Source organism: Trichechus manatus, unplaced genomic scaffold (assembly GCF_000243295.1).
Source record: "Trichechus manatus latirostris isolate Lorelei unplaced genomic scaffold, TriManLat1.0 scaffold00001, whole genome shotgun sequence".
Classification (NCBI taxonomy): Eukaryota; Metazoa; Chordata; class Mammalia; order Sirenia; family Trichechidae; genus Trichechus; species Trichechus manatus.
In genome coordinates, this window is record NW_004443937.1 from 45,743,774 (window position 1) to 45,763,807 (window position 20,034).

At 44.5% G+C, this 20,034-nt stretch overlaps 1 protein-coding gene across 1 annotated transcript in view; it reads right to left on the reverse strand.

The window, feature by feature from the left end:
* The window catches only part of MAGI1 (membrane associated guanylate kinase, WW and PDZ domain containing 1), a 659,819-nt gene extending 655,101 nt beyond the window's left edge, over positions 1-4,718 (reverse strand). Inside the window, exons 1-2 of the mRNA XM_004368768.2 lie at positions 4,406-4,718; positions 3,081-3,095 (exon numbers count right to left, since the gene is read on the reverse strand). Of these exons, the coding sequence (XP_004368825.1) occupies positions 3,081-3,095; positions 4,406-4,718 (328 nt within the window). The remainder of the gene's footprint in view (positions 1-3,080; positions 3,096-4,405) is intronic.
* Positions 4,719-20,034: the final 15,316 nt, after the last annotated feature.

Here is a 20,034-nt window from a genome sequence, read left to right on the forward strand (position 1 = left end):
GGGGGGGGGAGGAGTGGGGGTGGGGAGAGGTGAGAGCAGAATTATTTTGTTACAGAGCTGTTATGATATATTCCAACTGGTCAAAACAAACACATATCAGCAAAACAAAAAAAATGACAAAGAACTATATTCAATTTTATGTGGTCACAATTCCCTCTTTAGGATGAGGGGAAAGGTTTGGTGTTGGTGTCTGGGTTTTTTAACTGTCTTCTTTATTGTCTTTATTCTACCTAAAAAAAGGTAGAGGGTCAGTTTTAGTTTCTGGGTAATGTAGAAAACCATAAAATACACCTACAAAAATATGTAATATATACCAGTTTGGGAAACTACAGTCACACCATTTCAGGACTGCAGAGGACTTGAAGGGGCACACCCACTTATCTCTGGCAGAAGTAACTGAGGCCCAGAGTGGGTGTCCTGCAGAGAAGATAGCATGAGTTAGCATAGCTTGTTCTGGAACTCAGGTCACCTGCCTCATTTGATGGCATATTCAAAATGTCTGTCTATTCTCTAGGGCAGTCGGCCTCAAAATTGAGCATGCATCAGAATCACCTGAAGGGTTTGTTAAAACACCCCCTAAGCTCCACCCCGTTTCTGAATTAGTAGGGATGGGGTGGGCTCAGGAATTTCCATTCCTAACAAGTTTCCAGGTAATGCTAATGCCACTGGTCTGGGGACCACACTCTGTGACCCACTGTCCTAGGAATTGGGAACATGGGCTTTGGAATCTGACACAACTGGGTTCCAGCTCTACTCTGCCACTGGTTGTATGATCCCTGGGAAAGTTACCCAGACTCTCTGAACGTCAGTTTCCAACATCTGAGCCCTATTGTGAGGACCTAAGAACAGAGGGCCCTGGTGGTAGAAGGGCTAAGAGCTCCGCTGCTAACCAAAAGGTTGGCAGTTCACACCCACTCAGCAGCTCCACAGGAGAAAGACCTGGCAATCTGCTTCTGTAAAGGTTACAGCCAAGAAAACTCTATGAGACAGTTCTCTGTCACATGAGATCTCTCTGAGTCAAAATCTGCTCAACGGCATTTAACAACAACAGACTAGACATAAAGCACTTGCTTAGCAAAGGGCCTGCACATTCCAAGGCAAGTGCTTAATAAATACTTGCTACATCCTACATTAGTGTCCCCACTTTTTTTTTTTTCCTTTCCCCACATACATCTATCAGAATGGCTAAAATTCAGAAGACAGACAGCATCTAAGACTGGCAAAGATGTGGAGCAACTGGAACATTTGCAGCAGCTTTATTCATAATAGCCAAAGCCCAAATGTCCACCAACAAGCAAACGGATAAAGAAACAGCTATGTCTATACAGTGGAATACTACTCAACAAGTTAAAAAGGAACAACATGAAAAAATCTCCATAACATTTTGTTGAGCGACAAGAGCAGACACAGAAGAGTACGTTCTGCATTATTTCATTTATATGGTTATGAAAGAAATCACAGTAACATTTGTCTCGAGCGAGTGGGAGAACTGATGGGAAAGGGACATGAGGGTGATTTCTGGGGTTATGGAAATGTCCTATATCTTAACTGGAGTGACGACGGCATGAGCCAATACATTTGTCAAAAGTTAATGTATATACTTAAGATCTGTGCATTTTACCGTAAGTTAACGACACTTCAATAAAGTATATAAAAACTTTTCTTTTTTCTAGTTTAGGCTCCTTCTGAAAAAGGACAGTCTTCTCCATTTAAAAGGAACCAACTCCAACCCTGCAGATCCATTTAACTTGTTTCCTTCACAATCCAGTCCTGCTTCTAATACCATTTGCTACAGACTATTTTGGTCCATACATCTTTCAGAGAGCTGCCATACAACAGAAACAGCAAAATCTTCTCCCACAAGAAGACCGTGACATTTCCATACAGGCAGCACGCAGAGCGACCGACATCGCTGGCAGTGGCTCACTCAAGGTGCAGACAGTACAGAAATAACGCTTTTCTTTGCCACATACCAAGGATGGACCTACCTGATACGACTGTCACAGTAATGAAGACACAGTAAGAGCAGTCCTGTCATGTCATTTAAATTATATTCTCGGTATGAAAGAGGGAACAGAAGCCTGGTGAAGTGGCTTCTGGTGCCATGTTTACTGGTAATGAAGATGTCAGAAGAGTTAACTGTTGCCTGTGTAATTATTACGTCAAGTAGTAGCTTTCACATTGCAGTGGATTCCAGGCCATTTGGGATTCCCCATCAACATTTTTATTCTACTTCATTACAAGTAGATTTACACACACACACTTGCTGTGAACATTCATGAACACACAGAATAGTCCTGAGACACTACAGTTCCCTTTGAATCCAGTTCTCAGGCCACTTGATTATCTCACCAACCATTCCTAAACCCATAATGAAGCAGCCCTGGGACGATGGCTCCTGGCTCTTTGATTAGCAGTGAAAAGAGGAAGCCCAGCTACATGCAACATCTGGCACACTGAAAACAAGTCCCCATGAACCCATTAGACACCACTGGACACCCCACTAGATGGGCCTGTCCTTCCTCCAGCTCTTTCTCCAAAATACCCATGTCTGTTCTCATGAAATGTCCCAACACAGTATTTTCTCTACAGTAGTATTCCATTGTATAGCCTCTATCAAGTCCTAATAATCCAGGTCCCTGACGTCAAAAGCTAACCTTACAAATAAATACTCAATTCAATTCAAACATAACAATAACTCACCTTTATTGAGCACTCAGTACAAGCCAGGCACTGTTCTTCGCACCTTCCATGCACTGGCTTACATAACACCCGTAAGAAAGCCATTTTACAGATAAGAAAATATTCTCAGAGGTGGTATATCTCAAGCAAAGGCTGGGGAGAAGGGCAATGAATGAGGCAGGGTCTCTCCCTGCAGTAAGCTTACTACCTGGGACAAGAGGGGAGGGACCCAACCAATAGTCCTGAGTAGCTCAGAGGAAGAAGGATTTGTTCATCCTGGCAGGATGCTGGAAGCCTTCTTGGAGGAGGTGTCCAAGGGGAGATGAGGACATAAACGGCCAAAGCTTTTCATAGCTAAGTGTCAGCCCCTCAGCTCCCAAGCTACCAAAAGGCTTAGCTATTCCCCCTGCCCCCTCTTCCCTTTCATCTCGAACAAGCCTGTTTCCAAGAGAAGCCCAGCTCAACCCTTCTTTCCTTTGACACATTCCTCCAGCTGCAGTCGGCTGGCGGACACATGTGGGAACTCTTCACCATGTTCAACTCTGCCACCTCCTTTGGCATTTGCAGGGAGAGAATGGTGTTATGTGTTTGGTCACACTAGGGATGCCTTTGAGAGACCCCAGTCTTCTCTGTTGGGCTGATGTAGGCACAGCCCCTTGTCTGCCCCAAAGCAAGATGTAAGACCTCCCTCCCCCTGCCCCCACAACCAACTGCATCTTCCATCCTCTAAGAGGTAGACACCTCCTCTACAGGCTTCTGAAGGAAGAGTCTGGTCCACGCCCTGACACAAGTCAGCTCCTCCAGTCCCTGAGTGCCATCCCCTCACCCCTTCCTCCTCAGTGCTTAAGGCTCTACAATTCAAACCCGGCTCTTGGAAGGGCTGTGCCCTTGGACAAGTCACTCAACCAGTGTCAGTCCCGGTTTCCTTACCTGTAAACTCTTTCTTAGAATTATGGACCAGAGTGAAATCGTACAAGTAAAACAGCACCCAGAGCCCAGCCGTAATAAGAATCAATGAACGGTAGCTATCATTATTACGGATGATAATGATGATGACAGCGTAAATTTGGGCTAGATTTGCGCTAAGAGCGAAATAGCCCCCTCTCCCCGCCCGGTGCTGGGCCACACGGTGGAGACACTTGGGTCATCCGGTCGTGGGGTAAATGCAGGATCTTCAGACAGCGGGCTTAGGAACCACCGGGCGGTCATACTCTAGTCTGTTCGGAGGGGCTGCGGGGTGAAGCCGATTTTATGATGTAGGGGATCCAGTAAACTGAGGACCCTTCCCTCCTTCACACCCCACTTTCCAGGTCTGGAAACCGACATATGGCTGAAGAACGTCAGCAGCTGCGCCCGCTGCACCCTTTCCCCAAGGAGCTGGTAGAGCGTTCACCTTTGCCCCTGCCTCAGCTCCCTAACTCTCCTCCAGGTGCAGGCGAGACTGCGCTACATTTGGCCGCTGAGATAACAGGTTGGCAAACCAGGCCTGGGATACGTCTCCCCAGTTCCCTGCTCAAACCCAGACGCTTCTTCCGAAGCAGGTGGGCAAACAACCTACAATCTCGCAACAACTTTGTGTATGTTTCCACGACAGGGCGCACGGCCTCAGCTTCCCCTGTGGGCTGCGCTGCGACGAGGAACGCGGGAAACCAAGGTTAGCGAGACACCCCGCAGGCCGCGCAGTCTTCTGGGGGCGCCCCCCCAGAGGCGCGCCCGGTCTTACCTTGTCTGACGGCTTTGAAGGTGACGGCCTCCTTGCAGCTGTCGATGACTCCCAACACGTCATAGCGGGGCAAGCCGGACACCCGGATCCCCTGCACCTCCAGAAGCAGCTCCCCCTCGCCTAGCCTCGGGCCCTCGCCGCCGCCAGGAAGCCCCTCCACCTCGGCCGCCGCCACCGCTCCGACATACGGAAACTCCCCGTTCTCCGCGCCCCCCAGCACCGTCAGCCCCAGCTCGCCCTGGGGCCCCCGCTTCACGGTGCATTCGTGAACCCTGCTAGTCCAGTGATTCTTCTTCTGGACGACTTTCGACATGATGAGGTACACCCCTCCTCCAAAATAAAATCAAATGAGAGACAGGTGCCCCCCCAGCACGAGCCTCCAAGCCTCCCCTGGTTCATAGAGAGCCGTCTCCTCCCAAATAACGCCACAGGAGAGAGAAACTTGGCAGCCTCGCTCCCCCGCACACACTTGCGCACTCAAGCCATCATAAAACAAACTTTCCGGGCTTCCCCGCGAGCCGTGCACAGGCGCCCGCGAGCTTTGTTTGCATTCCGGTGCCTCTCAGTCCACGTTCCTGCGCCCGACCCTGCTCTCCGGGACCAGAGTCCACTCTGCGCCGCTTGGGCTATTTTTCTCCTTCCTTCCTTTCTTGCCTTTTAGAAATGCGGTGTCTCCTCTTTGCCTCCCGCCGGGCTCGTCTTTCCTCGCCGGCGGGCTCTTCCTGAGCTGAGGGAAGCCCTTCCAGCCCAGTTGCTTGGAGCCCTGGAGACGCGGGGGCGAACAGGAGGCAAGGGCCCGCGGCCCCTTTAAGCACATACAAAGGCTCGGCTTGTTTTGTTACAGTTCATTCTACTCCGCGCCGCGGAGCGCAGCGCAGCGGCCGGCGAGAGGAGACGCGCGCGCATGCGCCCCGCGGCCGCCCGCCGTCCGGCCCGCCCCACCCCTCCTTCCCGGAGAGGGAGAGAGTCCAACATGCTTCCCGTTGGGTCCTAAAACCTACCTGCGGGAGACGCCGCTTTACACCCCCGCCGCTTCACACACCCCCCTCACACACTCCTGCTCCTTTTCTTTCGGAGGCGTAGACCCAGCAGATCCTTTTAGGGGTAGGAGAGCGCACGTGTTTCGCTCAAACTGTTTGAAACTTTTGAAACAGAATTTGACTTCGGGATTTTAGAACCCTTTCAAACAGGTGGGGGTTGGGGAGGCTTTCACACTCACCTCGGGCTCACACTCACGCACTCACGCTGGCCCTAAGCCTCCCACCGCCCTCGGCCAGTGGCTGGCCACGCTGTCGGTCACCTCGCCGGCTGTGTCCGCCGCCCCCACACTCCCCGCCACATTTCCCCCTGAACCCCTGAGTCCCACACGGAGGCGCACCCCTGCTGTCTGCCGGCGGTGCGCCCACGGCTTCGCGTTCTGGGGAGGGTCTGCCAGTACCCCGGGGAGGGGGCCTGCGGGGGTCCCCTTGGCCACCCATCTGGGATCCCTGTGAGCGTCACACGCCCCTACACGCACTCTCGCGCCCTTAAACTTTGGAGCCAGCTTTACAGGCTACAGAGGTGGGAGAAAAGCCAAAGGGCTAGGAGGGGTTCGGATCCTCAACCCTCGGTTAAATGGGATCTAGCTTTTTAACTGTCCTTCCAGAAGCCTTCTGGAGTCTGTTTCTGGCGGAGTCGGGAGGCCTTGGGACCCTCCAGGAAGCCAGGAGATAAGGATCGCCACCCGGTCTGGGAACTGCACCCCGTCCTGGCGCCCATGGGGGTGTAGACGCGGCCGCCACCTCCGGGAATTCGCAGCCCCGGGTCGCTGCCACCTCCGGCACCGCCCTGGGGCGGGGAGAGAGTGGGCGTCTGTCCTAGCGAGGTTACAGAACCAGCTCGGGGTTCGCAGACAGGAAAAACACCCCTCACCGGGCAGGCTGCCCCATCCAAACACTCCCCTAATCAACCTGGGCGGTCAAGAGTCTCCCAAGCAGTTTCTTTTTTCTCTTAAGGATTTATAACTTGCTTGTTCATCTTTAGTCACTGGAAAGATTCCGAAAGCTAAATAAGGGAGATGAGTTGGCACTCAGAAAGAGTGGTATGCAGCAGGGTTCTGGATTGAGAGCTGGGCTCTGAGGTTTAGGTTTTCCCTGGTCCACTGTCTGTGTGACCTTGGACAAGTTCCGTGACCTCTCCAAGCCATCATTTTCTCCTCCGTAAAATGAATTTACCAGTACCTCACGGGGTCCTTGGGAGTATTACGTGGGAGAACACTGTAAAGCCCTCAGCTCGTAAAGTAAACACTTGTGAAGTGGCATATAATAAAAGTATATTGTATTATTATTAGTATTAATACTCATATTTGGATAGGGAAAGGAAATCATTTGGGGTTTCAGGTTAAATGATGATAATTCATCTCCTACTTTCTAGAACTTTATATATATGTATAAATCTGGTTGCCACTGAGTGGATTCCAACTCACAGCGACCCTATAGGACAGAGTAGAACTCCCTCATAGGGTTTCCAAAGAGGGCCTGGTGGATTTGAACTGCCATCCTTTTTTGGTTAGCAGCCTTAGCTCTTAACCACTAAGTCACATACATTTAAATATTTTTAAAGCACTTTGTTAGGATTCTATTCGATGCTAGGGAGCCCTGCTGGCTGCGGTTCATCTTCCTCTGAAGTGTAAGTTCTGGGAGAGCAGGGAATTTGGCAGTTTTGTTTGTATTGCCAGTTCCTAAAACAGGGCCTCACCAGTCACCAGTTGCCCTCGAGTAGCTTCTATCTCATGGGGACCCCATTGTGTTTCAGAGCAGAACTGTGTTCCATTGGGTTTTCATGGCTGTGACCTTTTGGAAGCAGATCACCAGGCCTTTCTTCCGAGGTGCCTCTGAGTGAGTTCAAACCACCAATCTGTAAGTTAGTAGGCAAGTGCTTAACTGTTTGCACCACCCAGGGGCTCCTAGAACAATACTTGGTACCTAGTAAATGCTCAAGTATTGGGTGAATGAATATTCCCAGAAAAATGCACAGTTTCACCTCCCATAATTAGAGGAGAATCACAGATTACCTTACAAATCACTAGTAAGCTAGATCCTGTGGGTTTCCCCGCTTCCCTACTCCATAGTCTAGTGAAGGCTGATTGCTAGCTAGAAATTCCTCCACCTGCCTAGAATCAGTGATCTACCACCTCTGGACTCCCACCCCTGCCTGGGGGAGGCCGGGTGCTTCTGGACTCCTCCCACTGTGGTGGCACCATTTTCCCTCTCCAGGATTCCAGGTGTCCTTGCAGCTAAGAAGGGAAGGGACATGGAATTTAGCACACTTCAGGTTTCAGATGTGGAGTGACCCCAGGAGAGGAAGGAGTAGCCGCGAGTACAGAGTGCAGGATGGAGAAAGGGTTAGGGAAACAAGAAATAATTTAAGCCTCCAAAGCAGCCAAAGCTGCCAATTTTCAAATATTAACTATATGATGTTCCCAAACTCTCTTGCCCTCCTCTCATTCCTACTGTTTTCTCTCTTTCAGCTGGTCTAGTTCCTGTGTCCCAGAATGGAAACTCCTTCAGAGCAGAAATCGTATCTGCCCTACCAAACCTTTGAATCCTCAGAACGTAAAACAATTCTTTATATGGACTGTGCTCCATACACACTTATTGAATAAATGAATAAATAGAGGAAGTGTGATGTTAGGCCATATAACATGTGGCCTTTGACCCAAAGCCAATTTTTAGATTTGGTGGCTAGAACCAAGGTATTTGTAGATTATTTTCTTGAAAGAGTTTGAAGTAGATTTTTCTTGAATAGATGTAAAGTGGGACCCTAGTGTCCAGGAATCTCTCATGTAAGCCATGACTTTGGCAGTGCGTTCTGATGGGGAGAATAATACCATGAAGGACATAACTTTGAGGTTTACCTGTGTACCAGGATCGTTATGGGCATTATTTTCTTTAATCCTCCCAGCAACCTCGTGAGGTAGGTCTTATGAATGACCAAGAGTGTTATGGATTGAATGGTGTCCTCCCAAAATATGTGTTGAATTCCTGGCCCTGGTACCTGTGAATGTGATCCTGTTTGGAAATAGGTTTTTCTTTTGTTATGTTAATAAGGCCATGCCAGAGTACCATGGATCCTAAACCTAATCACTTCTGAGTTATAAAAAGACCAGAAGAGACACAGAGACACAGATAGGTGGTAGGCAGATGCCAAGAAACTCCAAGGAACATCAAGAATCCCCAACAAACACCAGAAACTAGGAGAGAGGCTTACAGAAGGAATCAGCATAGCCAAGACCCTAATTTGGGCTTTTAGCCTCCAGAACTGTGAGAAAATAAGTTTCTGTTCTTTTAAAGCCACCCACTTGTGGTATTTCTGTTACAGCAGCGCTAGGAAACTAACACACTGACTTTGCGATTGAGGAAAGTGAAGGGAGGGAAGTGAAGAAACTTGTCCCAGGTCACAGAGCTTGGACGTGACAAAGCCAGGATTTGAACCCAGAGGCATGACTAAAGTCCATGCTGGAAACCACTTCACTATGAGAGTGTAGGATGTGAGCATCTGCTTTTAGCATATTCAGTAAGAGGATCTGCTTGACTCTAGAGTCTGCCACGTAGTGTGTGCACAGTAATTAAGTCACTGTCTTTGTCTCTTCCCTTTAATCTGAAGAAATACAATATTCCACTCAGGAACCCAATCTCCTGTTCCCCATCTGTGGGCTCTGAAGAGGAAATAATTTACTGGATGTAAAGAGGATTAATTTGCAAACATTTCTAATGTTTGGAGATCTGTGGGCTGTGGTACAGGTGAAGTGGCAAACATTCTTATACTGTTATTGCACAGGCATTTCAACAACAAACTTAATAAACACAGTGGATTCAGATGAAAAATAAACTGTGACACCCAATAAACTCTCAACAAATTAAGATCTTGTTTTTCATTGAGATCTTGTTCTACTTGGAGGTTAAAAAATAAAAAACACAAATATGAAATGTGCATTTCTCCTCCTCATCCCAAATTCGTTTCTTTCCAAAGTTTTCCAGTTGTGATTACCTCGTTTTTCTGAAAATGTGAGGCTGGGAAATAAATTGTTCAGCTGTGGGGCAAAGAAAGAAATATAAATTGGTTATCTTTCTGTTTTTGAAGAATGCTAGCAAGAAGTATACGATAGTGACGGGGAATTTAAATACTTTGTATGCAGTAAGGTAACTGACTCCAAACTGGTGCTTTAAAACAGAAGACAGATTGGGGAGGCTTAACCCAGTAGTTCAGGGAGAAGATAGATGGCAAAGCAACATTTACATAATCATCTGGAAGCATTTTTATGCTTCACTTGATAGCTTGTTCTTTTCCTTACCAGGGAGACAGATAGGTGGTTTCCTCTCCCCATCATATTCCTCCCTTTAATACTTTCAACTAAGCAAGAATAAATAAAATGTTAATTTTTATGATCTTTCAAGACATCACAGGTGAACTATTATTTTTATACCCCAGGGAAGGAACTCCAGAAAGAGGGTTTAAATCCTAGCTAATATTCTGGCTCATTTATGTGGGAAACATGGATACTGATAACCAGAACTTTGGGAATTAGATGTCAGTTCTGAGGCATTATGAAGGAACCAAGAGAAACCCATGGATTTATAATGGGAATCTCTCCTAAAATTTCCCAAATGGTCCAGCTGTCTAAAACACTAAGTGTCTCAAATAAGCATATCATCCTGCATAACTCCACTAAAAATATACCTGACGACATTACTAATTTCCTCGAGAGCAGGAAATTTGCGTTTTCGAGGCTAGACATTTGTATTTCTTTTACTTCATTTCCCATCAACTCTGTAAAAATATGATAATTTGAATATACTGGATGCTTAAGAGATACAGGATTTTATTATTGAAGGTGTTTGCTGTTGATATTTCTTCCTCTGCTTTACTGTGTATCTTTATCAATGTACAACACACAAAAGAGCTGAACACGAGAGGAGGCAAATGCATGTGGAAAACAAGGGTGGAATGAACAAATTTCTTAAAATACGGTAATAATATAGGATTTTTTGCAGAACAATTTTAAAAAAATAGGTAAGTAAAAAGGCAGTATTTAATTAAGCCACCCAAAATCCTATTACCAAGAGATAACTGCTTTTAACATTTTGGTGTATTTCCTCCTGGACTTTTGCTAGTGTAAACACACACACACACACACACACACACACACTCTACCCTCTTAAGTTCCTCTCCCTCTCTCATTATTTTTCCATTTGAGATTTATAGTTAATTTATAGAATGAAGTAATTTTTTTCACTCACCAATATATGATCAATTTCCTATTTGTTAATATAGATCTACACTTAACAATTTCAATAGCTAAATAATATTCCATTGTTTGACTATTACAAGATGTTTTTAACCAATGCCCTACTAATGATCATTCCAGCATTCAGAATGGGGCTAAAATAAAAATTAGTATTAGAACATTTTTGGTTGCCAGTGACAGAAAGCCAGTTCAACTAGCTTAAGCAAAAAAGAAAATTTATTACCCTATATAACTGGCAAGATCAGTAGTGAAACTAGTTTTCAGCATGGCTGGAATAAAGGGTTCAAGGGATCCTGTTAGTTTTCTTTCTCCATCTCTTGGTTCTGCTTTCCTCTGTATGTTGCCCTCATTGTCCCCATGCAGCCAGGAGGCGTCCCTGGCTGGTGCAACAGTTAACACTCTTGGCTGCTAACCCAAAGGTTGGAAGTTCGAGTCCACCCAGAGGCACCTCAAAAGAAAGATGTGGTGATCTACTTCTGAAAAATCAGCCATTAAAAACCCTATGAAGCACAGTTCTACTCTGACACACATAGGGTCAGCTTATATCGTCCAGGTTTAGCATTCTCAGCATAACAGATGGGAAAAGCATGCAGAGAAACTTAGTAAAGCAATTTTAATTATTGAAGTAGAGGTAGAGTCTGCCTACTGTTTGGTGGCTTTGACATTAACACAAGTGAGTCAAAAACATCATAATCTACCTCACCCAGCCTGGATACGTGTGTTTAGGTTTGAGACTACTAAGGAAAACCTCATCAAGGCAGATTCCTCTGTATACTCATATCAGGACTACCCTCTCTGCAATTACCTAAAACTTCCAAGAATTCAAATACGCTAGACGTTTGATTTCAATCAAAGCTGCAGTGGTTGGCCCACACTTTTGCAGATATTTTGAAGATATTCTGAAGCTGGCATCAGCGCAGGATTGAACCTTTACAATGGAAGCCAGTCAAGTACTCTACTTCTTTAGTACAGATGGTTTGTTAAACCACGTAACATCTGTGATGGCTACGATTGTGTGTCAACTTGGCTGGGCTGTGATTCTCAGTGTTTATATGTGATTACTCCTATGATTGAATCTGCTGTGAGTAGCCAATCAGTTGAGAGGGAGTTTCCTTGGGGGTGCGGCCTCTACCCGAATATTAGTACACGTTCTGGCTTTTTGCTCGCTCTGGATCCTGTGGCTGCCTCCTGTTCATTAGACCTCCGGATCTTGGGACTTGAGCTATCAGCTTATCTGCCAATCTTGGGATTCACTGATATTCACAGCCTGTGAGCAAGAGCCTTGCTTTCCGACCTGCCAATCTTGGGTTCACCAGCCCCTGTGGCTACGGGAATCCAGAGAAGCCTCTATCCTAATCCACAAACTTGGGACGTTCCAGCCTCTATAATCACGTGAGCTGTTTCTTTGATATAAATCTCTCTCTATATATATTTATATGCTTTACCGGTTTTGCTTCTCTAGAGAGCCCAGCCTAAGACAACATCCACTTCAAATGTTCTAAAATGAGTTGTAAGTTTCTTTGAGGCTAAGCTGAAAATGAGAATTAAATATTCTCTTTCATTTAGGCACATTAACCGGTAGTAGATTGTTTTCATTCATTCATTCAACAAATATTGATTAAACATTTATTTTGTCAATCCTTCTATCTTAGTTTCCTAGTGCTGATGTATCAGAAACACTACAAGTGAGTGGCTTTAAAGAACAATAATTTATTTTCTCACAGTTCTGGAGACAAAAAGTGCGAATCAGGCTCTTGGTTGTGTCGATTGCTTCCTTGTCAGCAGCCTCGGGCATTCCTTGGTTGCTTGGCTTGTAGACAGTCCTCGCATGCTTGTCTCTGTGTCTAGTCTGCTCTTTTTATAACTCAGAAGGGATTAGATTTAGGACCCAGCCTACTTGGGTTGGTAGGTAACATAACAAAGAAAATCCTATTTCCAAACAGGATTACATCCACAGATATAAGGGTTAGGATTTCAACACATATTTTGTGGGGGACACGATTTAATCCATAACACCCTTTAGGCACTGGTGATACAGAACTAAAAGACACACTTCCTTTGTGTGGGAGGAAGCTTACCTTCCAGTTGGATACTGGGACCAGAAAACAAACCAGTTCAATAATGTTTGATAAGTTCAATGACAAGGAAGCTCAGGGTGACCCTGGAGGATATCTCATTGCGGGGGTACGGAGGATTGTAATTTGTAAACATGGCTTCAGAAATTAAAGATGCCATTGTTAGCAGAAAGTCTTGCCTCTTCCCCCTCTAATTTATTTTAGCAATATTTTAAGGAGTGAAAGACTAAGCCTGGTTTTATGATCACAGTATGTTACTCAAATGTGTGTTTTACGGAGCCATTCATAGAGTTTCAGGTGGCTAAAGTTGCCCACAGTGTGAATATATGGTTCCATGAAGCACAACTTTGTCTTGCCACAAAGCTGATCCAGCAAGCACTAGGTAGAGTTCTGGGACATGACTCAGGAGAGTGAAGCAATCTTGGATTTGAGCAACCATGCTCCTTGAACTGTGCCATCTTTGGAAATTGTTCCCCACCAAATCTTGCAGCTGGATAAATGATGCTTATTAGAAAAAAAAAAAGTTATTATTCACTTTCCAGATTTATCACATTCCTAGAATTTTAAACTCTTTTTATGAACTGTTGCCCAGGTGAGGAGAGGCTTAGCCAAACTCAGAGTCCTTGTATCCTGAACACTCCTGACACTCCTGGCTGAGAAATTCGGCATGCATGAGTTTGGGTACCACAAGGATTTTAGATGCAGCAGAGAACTGCTAAATTAAGCTAAGTGTTGGAAGACACTGCAGTTTTACTTATTAAGTTAGGCCTCTGCTTTAGAGAATGCACAAGCTGGCATATGCTTGGGAATATTTTTGCTTCCAAACTCTCAGCATCTGCATTTTTCAGATGTTTGACCTTGATCTTGTGACCTTGCCCCTAGAACTCTGAGAATGCTGGGAACGCTCAAAGCTGAGAGATGGGAGCAAAAACTAGACAGATAGCAATTCATTTTCTTTTGTTTTTCTTCTTCACTTAAATTTTGGGTTACCCTGTTTTAGACTAGACTCAACCTCCTGTTCAGTTATTTTTTTTAACTTACAGTATCTGTATGACTTTACTTTTAGAACAGATGCCATTAAAGCCTGAAACTATTAAAAGTATGCAATCCACTTGCAAAGGCAAGCTGGCATTTCCTGACACCACTTGCCAGATAGCTGAGGCCCTTCTCTAGGTTGGTGCTTTTTAAACGTTTTGATTGCTCTTCACGGTAAGAAACACGTTTGTATCACTACCAAGCACACGCATGCACACATACACAGGAATGCGTACGACTGAAGCAAAAATGTTATGAAACGATACATATCCTTACTGTGTTTGAAAGGAGCACTGGTAGCACAATGGTTGAAGTGCTCAGCTGCTAACCAAAAGGTCAGTGGTTGGAACTCACCAGTGGCTCAGCAGGAGAAAAGACCTGGCGGCCTGCTCGCATAAAGATTACAGCCTAGGAAACCCTATGAGGGGTAGTTCTACTCAGTCCTGTAGGGTCTCTATGAGTCAGGCTAGACTTGATGGCACAGAACAACTGTGCGGGATGTACTTCGCGGGGCCAAATTCAACCTGCTGCCTCTGTTCCTGTATGTACAAGGCAAGGAGTATCAGTAGTCCCGTTTTACAGATGAGGAAGCAGAGGCTTGACAAGGTTATGTAACTTGCTTAGGGTCACACAGCTAGGAAATGGCAGTTGGGACATGATCCTAGGTTGTTTTGTTTCCAGAATCTACTGTTTTCACCTTTGAAGTTCCTTGCCTGCAACTTTGACGCGTAGAATGAACTCCTTGCATTTTGTAGAACGAATGAATACGTGCATGAATGAATAGACAATCCTGTGATGGAATGAATGAATACATGCATGAATGAACAGACAATCCTGTGATGGAATGATGGTCTCCTCTGGATCCTGTCCACCTATGGGAACACAGACAAATTAGGTGATTGCTCTGTGCCTTGAAAAGCAAGCAAGCAAACAAACAAACAAATGTCTCATTTACTGAGTGCTTACTATGTGCCAAACACTACACTAAATGTTTTTAATACATTTTCTCATCTGATCTTCGTAATGACTCTATGAATGGATTTCATCCCTAATTTACAGACAAAGAGACTGTCAGAGAGGTTAAGTATCTTGCCTGATATAACACAATTAGTATTCAGATCTTGTGTGACAGAGACTTATGCCATGCTCTCAGCCACTGTGCTAGGTGATTCCATTTATTCATTTGTAGCATTGCAATAATATTAGCTAGCCTATGGTTTTACAGGCAAAATAAATAATGTTGCAGAGCCGTCATTAATAACTATAATCCCTCAAATGACATAATTCTCTATCAAAAAATTCAAAACCCAAAGTGGAAGAAGTAGAAGAGGCGTAGAGATGCATTCTAATACACTTGACACGGGAATTAAAAAAATTGTTACACAATTTTGCAAATTTTATCTAAGTATAAAATAAAAAGTTTATTAAAAACAAACAAACTCTGAAGCACGTGAAAAGATGCTCAACATCATTAGTCAGGGAAAGGTAAACCAAAACCGCGGTATGACACCATTACATGCCCACTAAGGTGGTGTCTCAGTCATCTAGTGCTGCTGTAACAGAAATACCCCAAGTGGATGGCTTTAACAAACAGGTTTATCCTCTCACAGTCTAGGAGGCTAGAAGTCCTGTTTAGGGCGCCAGGCCAGGAGAAGTCTTTCTCTCTCTGTCGGCTCTGGGAGAAGGTCCTTATCATCTTCCCCTGGTCTAGATGCTTCTCAGCACAGAAACTTTGGGTCCAAAGGACATGCTCTGCTCCCAGCTCTGCTTTCTTGGTAGTAGGAGGTCCCTCTGTCTCTCTGCTCACTTCTCTCTTTTATACCTCCAAAGAGACTGACTCAAAATACAGTCTAATCTTGTAGATTGAGTCCTGCTTCATTAACATAACTACTTCTAATCATGCCTCATTAACATCATAGAGGTAGAATTTACAACACAGGAAAATCACATTAGATAACAAAACGGTGGACAATCACACAATGCTGGGAATCATGGCCTAGCCAAGTTGATGCACATTTTTGGGGGACCCAATTCAGTCCACGACGGATGGCTATAATCAAAAAGACACATAATAAGTATTAGTGAAGATGTGGAAACATTGGAAACTCTATACATTGCCGTTAGTCAGGTAAAATGGTGTAGCCACTGTGGAAAAACCATTTGGTGTTTCCTCAACAAATTAGACGTAGAATTACCATAGGACTCAATAATTCCACTCCTAGGTGTATACTCAAAAGAATTAGAAACAGCTGTACAAACAAAATCTTATACACAAATATTTATAACGGCACTATTCAGAATAGTCAAAAGCAGAAACAACCCAAGTGTCCATCAACTGATGAATGGATAAACAAAATGTGGTATACCCATACAATGAAATGTTATTTGGCTATAAAAATGAATGAAGTACCGATATGTGCTATAACATGAAAAAAACTCGAAAACATTGGCTAAGTGAAAAAGGCAAAAGTAAAGGCCACATATGATATAATTCCATTTATAAGCAAAATCTAGAATAGGTAAATTCATAGACACAGCAAAGGGACATAGGGAGTAACTGTTTAACAGATATGGGATTTCTCTCGGGGTGATAAAAATGTTCTGGAACGAGATAGTGATGATGGTTACACAACATGGTGAATGCACTAAATGCCACGAATTTACCCCTTAACATGGTCAAAATGGTGAATTTTATGTTCTGTGAATTTTACCTCAATTAAAAAAATACTCTGATTTCACTAAAAAAATATGATATAGTAAAATAATATAGAATGTATTAAGGCATGCTATACAACTTACAAAAAAAATTTAAATATTATATGAAACACTACTGATCAGTATGGTATCTTGATTTAGTGCATGGGCTTTTGTAAACTGGTGGCTCTGTATCCAAGGCCCTACACTATCACATAATAGCTGGATGTCCTTAGGCAAGTTTTGTAACCTGTCTGAGCCTCACTGTCCTCAACCATAAAATGTATGTAATTGCTGTTAGTGATAATGAAATACTTTTTACATATGTTGTCATGTAGCCAGGAGTCCCTGGGTAGTACAGAAGGTTAATGCACTCAGCTACTAACCAAAAGGTTGGCAGATGGGTCCACCGAGAAGCACCTCAGAAGAAAGCCCTGGCAATCTACTTCCAAAAAAGCAGCTGTTGAAAACCCTGTGGAGCACAGTTCTAGTCTGACACACTTGAGGTTGCCATGAGTCAGAATTGACCTGACCACAACTAGTTATACAGCCTAATAATGATGATGATGATTAATACATACTTCTGTTCTTTTTTTGTATGTATATGAATTGGGTGTTACTAATCTTGTAGTGAATATTACATTAAAATTAAAGCGATTTGGGTTTAAGGAGGTAACAATCACATTCTGAATGGCTTTTTTTCCCTATATGAGGGTTCCTAGATTTCAGAAAAAGTATCCTGTGAACAGGTCTTTAGTTTCCAAAGGGATATAGCAGACAGTATGTGGGACTACCTAGAAATTTAGGTTAAATTGCTGTTACTAAAATTCGTAGGTTAATCCCAACCTATCACCATGTAAGAACAGTCTTGGAATCTAGGCTTTGATAAGAATGATTCAGTTAAGAAACAGATATCTACTTCTATTCCTTTCCTCTTGATAATAACTAAGTGTTACCATGAATATCTAGACTGCTATTTCTTCTTGTATTTGTGTATGGCATCCTCCCAGATAATTTATGGAGCAAATTCTGACATAGCTCCTAAAGAAACTTCATAGCTCTTTTAGTATCATTAGTAACTGAAAGACCAAAACATTTATAGGGGCAAAAGAAATTTATCTCTAAAGGTTCAACACCAGACCTTCTGTGCCATACCATATACAATTCCTCCACTCACACAACTCAGCCATCATAAGTAAGAGAATGACATTTCTAGAACCTTGCTCTCCAGCCTCTGCTTCTTTTCCCCTCTGGCTCTCCAGGGAGTTGAGGAATGCTGGAAAATCACTGCACAGTTTGGGTTCCAGTCAGTCAATCCTGCTGCTAATTTCTCTATGGGACATTTTAAAACTCCATTCTTGGCAAGAAACTGCAGAACCACAAAAGCTGCCAGCTGAGTGAATACACGGCGAAGAGCAGGGGCTGGGTCGGAAAGATGTCTGTGGGGAGAGAAGGATGTAACAGAATTTCCATCCCTTCCCATACACTGTAGTCTTATCAACAACTATAAGAAACTTTCAGTGACATTGGGCCTAAGTGGATTAACACAATCAAAAGAACTGAAAAAGCCTCTTTCTTACTCTATAAACTTCTGTGACTCCTCCAACTAGGTTAAATGCCCTGTATTTGTTTTAGCACCACCTGTACTTCTTCATTCAGGCATTCATTCATTCAAAACTATTTGCTGAGTGCCTGCTAACTATGTACCAGACAATTTGCTCAGCTCAAGGTACTGATTCATCCTCTTTCAGTCAACAGATATTTATTGAGCACCACTACATATCAGGCACTCTTTGAGTTATCGGGGCAACAGTAGTCAATTAAGTGGACAAAGTCCTTGCTCTTGTGGAGTTCAATTCCAGTGGGTCAATAAACAAATGAATAAGTAGACAGTCTTTAAAGACAGGTGCTATGAAGGGAAAAAAGAGGGCTGTGATGTCCAGGTGGGGGTTGCTACTATACTTACATGGACAGTATATGTATATACTATGCATAAGGTGGTCAGGGAAGGCCTCGCTGCTACGCTCATTTTTGAGCAGAGACCTGAAGGAAGTGACAGAGCGGACCAAACGGCTGTCTAGGAGATAGTACTCCAGGCGTAGGAACAGCAAGGGCAAAGATGCTGAGGTGAGAGTGTGCTTGGCATGGCAAGGACACACAAAGGCTAAAACAGTGGACAAGGCTCTTACCCTCATGCAGTGTAGAGTCTGGCTGGGGAGACAGATAGTAGTTAAATATTTCCCAAATAGATGTCTAATTCTAAATAAGCTATGTGCCAAGGTTCCAGATGGGGCTGGAAAATCCTATAAGGACAACTGATCGAATCTGAGAGAAAGGGGAATGAGGCTGGGTGGTCTAGGCAGAATGTTTCCTGTAATGAGATCGGGGTGTAAATGAACAACTTCTTTTATAAGGATCAGCACAAAGCTGGTTCCTATGAGACGGAGGTTAAAGATGTCCCAAATGTGCAGCTTTTTCCAAACTGCTGTACCACTCCATCATCTCTAACATCAACTACTCCCCCCCGACTCAGTACTTTCCCTCCCATCTTTCGGTTCAGTAGTTCACCGCAATGTCTCACCGAACTCATGAACTGTACTTACACTTAAGTGGTTTATTAGGAAAGTAACAGGGTATAACTCAGGATCGGGATCAACTTGGAAGTAACAGGAAAAACAACTCAGGATGCAGTTCCTCCATCAGGACAGCTTCTTCTCGCCCTCTGCTGCTGGGGCCTGCTGGGGTCTTGCTGCTGCCCGGCTCTGCTGGGGGCCTTCTCAGAGCAAGTGTTACACCACTTAGCTCCATGGGCCGTGGGCCCGCAAGCCCCACCACAGCTGTTGCGCCTTGAGCCACAGTCTCTAGCTGTCTTTAGTGTTACAGCTCTCTCTCTCTGTCTCCTGGGTATAGAAGGTCTCAGCACAGGGATCCCGGGTCCAGTGGACATGCTCCACCTGCAGCTCTTCCTTCTTGGTGGTAGTAGGTCCCCTTTCTGCTCTAGAATTGGCTCTCGCAAGCCTAGTGGGATGGCAAAACTGATCGATCCCCTTGTTAAGGTTCCATACACCTTATTTGCATGGTCCTACCCCTCAAGGGTGCCATGCACCTTATTTCCATTATTAGCAAGCTATCCAATCCCCTTGGTGGGCCACAAGCACCTCATCTGCATAGCCCACCCAGTCATTTGGTGGGAATTACAGAAACTAAGGCTAGAAGGCCCATGTTAAGTAATTCAGTGCACCACAGGGTACATTCAAAAGAGTAGAATGGGATTTGTTCTAGGAAACAAAAGATGTAGGTGTCTGGATTGCAGAGAATGAGGGGGAAATGATCCTTGATAAGCTGGAGGACATCCCAAAAACCCATTGCCAACAAGCTAATTCTGACTCATAGTGACCCTATAGAGCAGAGTAGAACTGCCCCAGGAGTTTCCAAGGAGCGCCTGGTGGATTCAAACTGCCAACCTTTTGGTTAGCTGCCGAGCTCTTAACCACTGTGCCACCAGGGATCCTGGAGGACATCAGTAGGGGACAAATCAC